General features: G+C 40.9%; 1 protein-coding gene across 1 annotated transcript in view; it reads left to right on the top strand.

Moving 5' to 3' along the window:
• Positions 1-1,281: 1,281 nt before the first annotated feature.
• The window catches only part of C2H4orf54 (chromosome 2 C4orf54 homolog), a 31,122-nt gene continuing 21,912 nt past the window's right edge, over positions 1,282-10,491 (top strand). Inside the window, exon 1 of the mRNA XM_053703478.1 lies at positions 1,282-5,939. Within this exon, the coding sequence (XP_053559453.1) occupies positions 1,405-5,931 (4,527 nt within the window). The 5' untranslated portion in view covers positions 1,282-1,404 and the 3' untranslated portion in view covers positions 5,932-5,939. The remainder of the gene's footprint in view (positions 5,940-10,491) is intronic.

The raw sequence follows: 10,491 nt of genomic DNA, 5'->3' as shown, positions 1-10,491 counted from the left end.
GAGCATGTGCAAAAATTCACAGAATATATGTATATGCCTTTGTGATTGACTGATGGCTGTCACATGGTACAGGGGGAGTGGAAACAAACATAACTGAAATTTGTCAGAAAAAAAATCTACTATTTATTTGAAGCTCAGACTAAGTGCTATTGCATTGTCTTGTTATCTTGCATTTGTTGATAATGTAAATCTGCTGTATTCACTGGTCTCTCAGATGATGCAACATCCAATTGGCTGATTTTAGCCCAGCTTTAAAATACTACAGAAGCTGGTGATTTAACACACAGTTTTAAAAACTTTGCAACTTATTTGGGTCTGATCCAGATTCTCATTCTTTATTTGTCTTAATATGATTATTAAGAATAAATATTTGTTCATCATCAATTATCAAACCTAAGTCAGAAATTTAGTGTGTAACTTTATGTTCATAGTATTAAATCTGCACAGTGCACATAAAAGGCTGTGGCCCCTGAATTATTTACATTATTGACAGGAAATCTCAACTTTCCAAGAAGCAAATAGGGTGTTTTATGTCTTAATAAATGTCATGTGATCACTGTAGTAAGAGTTATCTCTTTGTTATATTTTCTACTAGTTGCAATTTTGTTTTTATTTTTGTCCAAATCTCTTGCTATTTTTATGGCATAGTGTGAAAAAAACTCAAAAACTTTCTTTGCAAAGTGTACAATATTTTTTTTTCTTTAATAATTCTACTTAACTTTATTCACCTTAACCTTCCATCTATCTGTCTGTCTCTCTCCCTCTGTCTGTTCTCACCTACTAACATTACATACATGGGACAGTTCTGAGCAGATTGTTTAATAGTTCACTAACTAATGTCTATTAGTTTAATAACAAAAATATTCTGTCACTTGTACAATAAGATTATTTTACATTGTTCGCCTGCCAGTTGTATTTACTCTTCATTTTTTTAACAGAATAGATTACAGTGTAGCAAATGTTTAGCGAAGTGTAAAAATATGAGAATTCATAGTAGGAGACAGAAATGCAATGGGATGTTGGCTGGTTTAACTCCTTGACTTCCAAAGTATCTGCAAATGCACCAGTCATTTGAATGCCAGTGCGCAATGCGCTGCAGCCATGTTTGCCTCTCAAGAGGTTAATGTTATCTGTACCCAGTCTTTCGGTGGGACAATACTATACAGTACAAAGGAATGAAATAAATTCCGTGTCAGCCCCCTATCCATCCCCAGAGCCACTCTCCCAGTCAATGTCACGTAAAACGCTCTCAGAGTGACGTGTGAATCCCATTCAGGAAAAGAAGAATTTGCCATGTGCATAGCCCTCATTTGTGGGGGGTAGAGGGCCGGGGCTGCTCCTGTGCTCTGCCGGTGCCACTCAGACTGACAGCTGGGCGCCTGGCAGACACAAGCAGAAGCAGACATGCAGCAGGCAGCCTTGGTACATAGGGACACTCCGAGCAAAACACTTCACAAAGGGGGAGAACAAGAGACCACATATGTGGAAATACCGAGAAAGCCCGGAGGCAGCCCCCCTAGAGTCACTGTCACTTTGGCTGGGAGGGTGGCTATGGGGAAGACCACTGGAGCCTCAGTGACTTCAGCAGGGAAGAAGCACGAAGCAGAGCCCCTTGGAGAAGACATATCCAGCCCGCTTGGCCAGCTCCCAAGTACAGGAGGGGAGAGATCAGAGGACACAGAGTCCTGCACTTCCTCACAAGCTGATAATGACAGCGACCCCCGGTCTACCGACCACTCTCCGGTCTGTGCCAACGACGAGGCGCACTACATCACCACCCACGAGATCCAGCTCTGTGAGGCAGACCAGGAGCCCGATTACCCTGCGTTTAGCTTGGCCCCCTCCACCTGGGGGGCCCCCGCAGACAGCGCCCCCTGCCCATTTCTAGAGTATGCTTCGTTTGACAGCCAAAGGGGCAGCCCCACCGATGTGGACAGCAGCTACTACTTGAGCACCACGAGCGACCCCAACCCTACTGACAGCACCGAGTTGGTCAGCACTTATTCAGAAAGCGATACCTCCCCGAGCTTCTGCAACAGAAACACTAGGGATAAAGAAGCCAGCTCGGAAGGGGCTCAGTCCAAAGATACCGGGATACCCTCTGGCCAGATCCTCCTATCAATCAAAACTGCATCCAAGGCTATAAATGAGCCTAGCAACGCAGGGGCAAAGCAAAACACCGCCCATGTGGATGCCAAGAATGATACAGACATGAGCTACTGTGTATCCAGAGCTAACGAGAGCAAGCAGCACCAGTTTTACCCCCAGGCTGCCGGATTGGAAGGGCACAGGCTGGTGGCAATACCTGCTAGACTGCATGCTCGAAGTGGGGTCCATGCTGGCATATCCAGTGGCGCTTCTAGTGCTGTCAGCGAACTAGACGATGCAGATAAGGAGGTTCGCAACTTGACTTCTAGGGCATTTCGCAGCCTGGCTTACCCTTACTTTGAAGCTATCAACTTCAGCTCCAGCGAGTCCACCACTTCACTCTCAGACCAGAACATAGGGATCAACAGTTGGTCCACTTACCTTGACTGGAAAGGAAGCACCCTCTTGTCTCAGAAAACAGAGCACAGCCTGCTGTCCCATCACAAGTCGGCAAAAGCAGCTGCCACTGCCACGTTTGGTTTGCAGAAAGCTATAAAAGATGTTCCCAAGGACAAGGTATATTTACAAGCCAACAAGTCGCAAACCAAAGCTTTCGAATTGGTTGTCAGTGAGGTGGCAACTAAGGATACCTCCGGAGGGAAACCCATTTGCACTGCCAGTCGCATCAAGTCTGGATCTAGGGTAGTTACTTTGACAGAGACCCTGAACTTCAGCAGCAACATAAAAACGACCAGTGCTGAGAACTTACAAGCCAGTAAGGCTTCTGAACATGCCCCAAGCTCAGTTTGCAAGGATGAGGTTACAGAGCCACTGCCAACAGGGATGGGTGCGCACGAGGTTAGCAAAGCGACCTCCACTGCTGCAGAAGCCATGGAAGGTGCACAGAAGTCAAAAATTGCCTCTAGTCTTCTTAAGAATGTAATCTCCAAAAAAATGCAACTAGAACAGGAATTCAAGATGGAAAGAGGGGAGCTCACCGATACATCCCAAAAAGCTCGATCTAACTCTGCAGCATCTAAAGAAGCAGAAACTTCCAAGGAGAAGGGGATTCAGAGGCAGAATTCCAAGTTTTCTGAGGCTGGATCAGATTTGACCTTAGTCAGTAGTGAGGATCTAGGAGAGTTTTTTGATGTCAAAGCTTCAACACCTAAAGACTTCGCTCCAGTTGAAGGAAGTGTAAATAAACAGATCTGCCATTTTGAGTCTCACCGGGAAGAAAGTGTTTCTGACACTAAAAAAAGTGCATCTGAAGCTATGAAAGGTATATTCCTGCGTAGTCAAAATAGTGCCTTTAGGTCTTGGAAAGAAAGAGAAATTGAAAAAATGGAAAAGAAAATAGAAGAAAAAGTGGCCAAGGCTAGAAAAATAAAAATACCACTGGAAAGAGACTGGAGAGCAGAATTTGGAGAGATATCCAATAATACATCTACCAAAATGTCACGTTTATTTGTGCCTGGGATACAACACATCCCTAAGGAAAAGCAAGCAGTGAAACAAGCTACTAAATATTCTGTGTCTACTTACGCACATCAGAGTTGTTTTAGCAGAAATGAAAATGATATTAAGATAGAAAAGCTACACGTCCTGGAGGCCACTGCTAGCAGGATCACACCTAGGATTACCCCCAAGCCCCAGGAGATCAAGCTAAAATTGGGACTGGTGTCAGAGAGCAAAGATAGTCCTTTCAATATAGCTAAGCTGTTAACACCAAGCCTAGCCTCTGGTGCCGCCAGTCTTTCCAAGGCAGCAGAAGAGCTTAGGAACCAAGTCCCCTCCAGGTCTGAGGTACTAGAGAAAATGCCTCAATTCTTGGTGAGAGATGTGAGAGACCCCAAACCCAAAGCCCAAGGAAACATTCACCAAGTTAGAGACGTGAGGAAGCTTTTAAAAAGCTCATATCACCAAGACCCAGTTGACAACAGTGACAAAGGCAGCGTTTTGTCTGATCAAAGCAATACAGATCCCAAATCAAAGTTGTCGGTAGCTTCCAAGATCTCTTCAGCTTTGTCACCAATAGTGATCACTTGTCAAGCCGTGAAGAACAAAGAGGTAGGTGGACAGGCTGAGGGCATGACTGCTGTAGACGACAACGCAGACACCGTCCTAGTGCACCGGGCATCAGGAAGGCTCCCAGTTGCAACAATAGCCCCTAATAAAACAGGCCCCAGGATGCCTGTTGTGAAGATCGTTTCCAAGGCTTCCAAGTGGAAACAAGAAAAACCCAAGGAGCCAGAGGTAAAACATACACCTGAGCCAAAGTCACCTCAGTCTCAAGGTGCCCTTGAGAAACTCACCGCTGCTGTAAAGACAATGGAGCAGCTGTACGTAATTGATAAAAAAGAGTGGAGGCGAAAGAGTAACCCAGAACCCCTAATGGGAAGTCACGTATTGTCCCTTATTAACTATGAAAAGACAGGAAACGAGAACAAAATTAATACCACCACCGAGGAATACAGGGCGAAGTCTGGACCTGTAGAAGCTGTGGAGCCCAGGAAAGTGCTCCAACCTCCCTTCACCAGGGCTCCAGAACCGCTGGTACGCAGGAATTCTTATCCGAACGCAGATAAGAGCCAGACTAAGCCAACGGTGACAGAGAACAAGACTCCAGCGAAGATATTCCAGGTGCCAAGATTCGGAGAACAGAAGAGTCAGGAGAAGGCTGAGAAGAACACAGCAATTGGTAATCGAAGCGTGTTCACAGTGAGTGCTGCGCCGGTGAAAAACAAGCAGCAAAGTGTAGAGTCCTCGATTAATAACTTAAACAAAAGACCTCAGCCTCCCAACTCTCTGAATATTCGCCACCAGTCCGCACAAGAGGACAAGAAAGCGGATACAATAACCACACCTCAAGGCCGGAAGGCCAGCGCTGATTTTGAGAACTACCTCGCTCTTCCAGTTAGAATGACAAGTGAGGGGACAGCAGCAAAGCCACCGGTGACTGGCAGCGCCCGTGAAACTGCTGCGATCTCCCGCGAACCCACTACCAACATCCGCGAACCGGCTGCGTTCTGCAGCTTGCCGCCCTTCAGCGCCAAATCCCAAGCACCCAGCCCCAAGAGTCCCCTCAGAGCCCCCACTGACTGGCGAAGCAAACTAAGGGAAGGAGTTCAGCCTAACAGGGCATCGTCTGCAGGATCCGACTTACAGTCCCCTGACTCTGTTCCCCCTGCCACTATCTACCACCATCCGCAACCTCCTATGCCAGTCAATCTACCCAGCGCTCCCATCTTTTACTCCTCACCCATATCTTCTACAACCCCTACAGAGATATATCCCCAGCAGACCCAACGCAAAATGCTAGTGGATCTAGCAACAGGACAGTATTATCTCGTGGATACTCCAGTTCAACCAGTAAAAAGAAGACTTTTTGATCCTGAAACAGGACAATACGTGGAAGTACCCGTTCCACCTCCCCCTGTTACCCCAGTTCCCATCCATATGCCACAACTTGCTCTCAGCCCAGGGGCATATGGTGCAGCCTACATGTTTTACCCCGGCTTTATGTCAACGGGCACCCCCACCATGCTACCAGCTAACACTTTGCAGAGACAACTTTCCCACTCCAGCAGCGATCACAGCTTTGAGATGTCAGGTATTGAGTCTCACCCAGAAGTAAACATTGCAGATGGTCCATATTACCTGGCCACAGGGTCTTCAACAACAACTTCGACACCTGGACAAGCCACAAATGTCCCCAGAGGGTCTATAACCTGCCCTGATGGCAAGCAGGTAATCAGCATTATGTCCCAGCCAGGACCACGTATTGTGGCACCACCCTCATTTGATGGCAATACCATGAGGTTTGTTGTGGAGCACAGATGAGATTCTAGGTAAGTACACATTTTCTTTATTCCATAAGTGCCCTACTCTTCTTTGGATAACATTTACCCACATTTGTTTTGCAAAGCAATCCTTGTAATTTTTATTAAAGTTATTGACAGAGTAACTGTAAGAACATGAACTAATCTGTCATATTTACTATAAGAAATGCTCCAGATTATAATTAAAAGTGCACTATCTTGTTGTGTATTTTACTTTTGTAGTGGTGTAGAGTTAAAAAAAAATATTATCATAGGTATTTTATTAATTTTCGTGGTAAATCCATGCAAATCTACCAAATTGTTAATATATTAAATTGTTAATGATGTCAATGTTGATAAGTGATGTGAAAATAATCTAAACATAATTGTACAATGAATGCCATCACAAGGGGCATGTTACTTGTTCTATGATTTTTAATCTTTCATTATGGAAGTTTCTATACTGAATAAAACATTTAAATTCTGAAGGAGTCCTCCTTGTACCACCTGTGAGGTGCACTGTTATTTTCAATTTTTAAAATCCAAAAGCTTTTACTTAATCTTTTTGTCATGCAATATGTGGGTGTCTGAGTTAAACTGCTGCCCTTTCCTATGATGACAGACAAGAATTGAGAAGAATCAAGTATCATATCCCTTTAAAATAAATGCTTGCAACAACTTATGCATTTCTCATCATATTCAACTGAAACTCTGTAATTTCTCAAAGTGTAACATTTCATAGTCACTTGCTTTCCTTATATTGAATCAAAAGTTTAGTCATGTAAAGAAAATATGAATTGATTTATGAGTGTGTGTGTGTGTGTTGACTGTGGATAAATTCTACATCATATACAATATAGAGCAAATAAATATCTATTGGATAGAAGTGGGATTTTCTTCTTTGCAACAGCTGACTCAATACATACACTTTATTAGTCGGTGTATGCAGAATACATAGTTAAGTGCTAATATGAGATATTTCTCTACAGTCTGACCAGCATTGTGTTCCCTGTAGAGATTTTATATTCAACATTTTCTAATTAGAGTCCCCATTAGATTTGGTAACCAATTTTAGAATCATTATTTGTAAACTATAGTCTTCTTAATACAACTTAAAAGGACAGTAAAACACATTGTAAGACATTTCTATTTTGCAGCTAAAAAAACATAGCACCAAATCCTTAATGGTTTTTTTTTTTTTTAAAATAATATCCTTTTTCTGCAATTATTTTTTAATTGCCAAACTCCCCCCCCCCCCCTCCAATTTGCCTTTGTTGGAGGAGCCAATGTGGGCTTTAGTCAGCAGACTACCAGGCTAGCAACAGTCATAGTTAGTACAAAATGCATTTATTTGCAGTTATTATCAGTTAAAGCCAATTAGGGATAGGTATGTGTAGCAGAGCTAGCCTTAATAAGTCAGCAGGGGCATTTCAAGTTCTGAGTATTAGAAATGGCCAATTTTCAGAGCTAAATTACACAAAAAGGGAGCAACATAAATAATTAAGATATATTGAAAAGTTGTTTCATTATGCATAACTAAACATTTTGTACAGAAATCTCAAGGTGTTTACTGTCCCTTTAACATGGTAACTGGTAAAGTAATAGTCTACTCTAGATGACCCTGCTTATGCTTGCAGGTGTCACTGTGTCACAAAACAAGTAGTCACTTTCTTTCAGCCTCTCTTTTTCTTTATCTTTCATTATTGCTTTAAATATATTTTAAACACCATTAATGTGATATAAAGGTCAAAATGCATTATGTGTCCATTAGAAAAAATGCCTATATTAAAAGTAATAACTGTTTCAGCAGCATATGCACATATGCTACATGTGACTAGTGGATCAAGATTCAATCACCATGTCTACACAATGATCTGGTGGTGGTGTGTCTTGTTTCACTGAAGAAATCATTTGTGCTGTACAAGCCACTGCTGACTCTCAGAGAAGGTAGTGTTTGAATGCTGATGCATAGTGCACTTTTACTAGAAGCATTTTTGCTAATGGAAGTATAGTAAAAAAATGTTTGTATTCCAAGGCGTGAGAAATGTGTTCAATATGTAGGAGCTACCCCTTAGATTTAGGAGCCATGTACTTTTGGTCTATCCTTGGTAGATATATAGATAGATAGATAGATAGGTAGGTAGATAGATAGATAGGTATATATATATATATATATATATATATATATATATATATATATATATATATATATATATATATATATATATATATATATATATATATATATATATATAATAGCAATTGTCAGCATTTGCTTTACAACAACAACAAAAAAGTTATCACTTTATGTCACAAGTATTTTATCTTACATGTTCCCAATAAAAAATAGCTATGGAAACCTTTTTAGTGCTTTAAACTTAATGATAATAATAATAATCCTAGAAACAGGGAACAATTAATCTCTGGTCCTCTGCAGTCTACAATGACTATGCAAGAGCTCCTGCCATCATACTCACTATATATCATAGTTTACAGGGAGAAACCTTCTGGGGTAAAACAATGATCACTAAGTGGTTGATCACAACGTATCTAATGATTTTCTGCAGAAAATCACCATTACAATCTATGGGGGTATATTGTAAAGAAATAATTTGTTACATTTTTCCTCAAATGTTACTATCTATACAAGTATGGACATAGTTACACCTGCACAGGGCTACCCAGATACACTTAATTATATATATATATATATAGCCATGTACTACAAGTGGTGAAAGTGAAACTATAGTCAAAGCAAATGGAAGTGAACAGAGAATGGGCCTTTCTTGTCATCACATGGAGTGTATACATATCTGAGTGTCACACATCAGTCTGCATGTCACATGCAGGACATTCTGTGCATGTGCACAGACCTCTCAAGATCATCTGGCTTGGCTACAGCTTCTATCTGCAAGGTGACTTACTGGGTAATTCAATATGGTTTGCAGCAGCTGTTTCAGCTACTGTTATGTGAAAATATCCACTGAAGCACTTTGGAGTTTTAAGCTGAAATTATTTCTCAGAAATATTGATCTCCTTATTTTATTATTAATTACATTTCATCCTAACTATGTATAATGTAATTGAGAGGCAGCATGAAATATATGTTAATTAAAGTGATTGTAAACTTTAACAAATTAAAGCCCAGTATCAAATAATAATCTTAAAAACAGGGGTACTTTAATTAATTAAAGTTTACAATGACATTTATTTTTTAAAATACTTTGGTAAACATAACGCTGATCCTCCGCCTGCACCTGCTGCTTCATTAGCATATCAATGACAAATCTGGCTTCCTCCAATCGTTGTGTTGCCCCATGAACTGGACGCAAAAGGGGGCACACAATGATTGGAGGAAGCCAGATTCGTCATCATCAGCAGATGTGGGCAGAGGATCGGCGTTATGTTTACCATAACGCAAAGGTAAGTATTTTAAAAAATATGCATCATTGTAAACTTTAATGAATTAAAGTGCCCCTGTTTTTAAGATTATTATTTGATACTGGCCTTTAATTCGTTAAAGTTTACAATCACTTTAAAGTTAATGTACATATTACCATACATTTTATTTTAATGTTAAAGGGTCAAAAAAATGTATAATCCATTGCTCTATATTGATAGGACATCTTATTTTATGATGAAACTGAATTGAAGGCTATACTAATGTTTGTAAAATGAAGAATATAAGTTTGCCCAGTAAATCATGTAGCAGAATAAGATGCTCTGTAGAAGTCATGCATGTCTGTTGTTTCTGAACAAAGGGGATCCCAGAGAAGCTTTTACAATCATTTGTATCATGATTGCACAAGCGGTATGTAAATAATTTAAAGCGAATGTAAATTTTCACGAATTAGTGCCCTGTTTTTAAAAATACTATTAAACAGGAATACTTTTATTCATGAAAGTTTACATTGCACCTTTTTTGAAAAATACTTACCTTTATCTTCTGCAAAGCCGGATTGGCGATCCCCCACCCGTAGGTTCTCTGTACATACGTCACAAATGACGAAACTGGTTTCCTCCATTCATGGCTTCCTCCCCAGAGCGTCCATCTCGTGAGGCCACGCCGTGATTGGAGGAAGCCGGTTTCGTTATTGCTGTGTAAGTACAGCAGAAAGAAGCGGGCGGGGGATCGCCGATCCGGCTTTGCAGAAGATAAAGGTAAATATTTTTCAAAAAAGGTATGTAAACTTTCATGAATGAAAGTGCCCCTGCTTTTAATAGTATTTTTAAAAACAGGGCACTAATTCATGAAAATTTACATTCACTTTAAATTATTTACATACCACTTATGCAATCATGACACAAATGATTGTAAGAGCTTCTCTGGGATTCCCTTTTGTTCATAAACAGCAGAGATGCATGGCTTTGCCATTGTTTTTTGGTAATTAGACTGGTGCTAATTGCAGCTGCACACCACACTTCTGAAATTCCTGGCAGTGAATGGGTTAATCAGGTAGCTTGTAAGGTTAATTTTAGCTGTAGTGTAGAAATTACTCTCCCATCTGACACTTCCCACCCCCTGATCCCTCCCAAACAGCTCTCTTACCTTCCTCACCCCCACTGGTTACTAACATCTTAG

This window comes from Bombina bombina, chromosome 2, assembly GCF_027579735.1.
Source record: "Bombina bombina isolate aBomBom1 chromosome 2, aBomBom1.pri, whole genome shotgun sequence".
Lineage (NCBI taxonomy): Eukaryota > Metazoa > Chordata > Amphibia > Anura > Bombinatoridae > Bombina > Bombina bombina.
The sequence above is the reverse complement of the archived record's forward strand: the minus strand, read 5'-3'. Positions and strand labels throughout refer to the sequence as shown.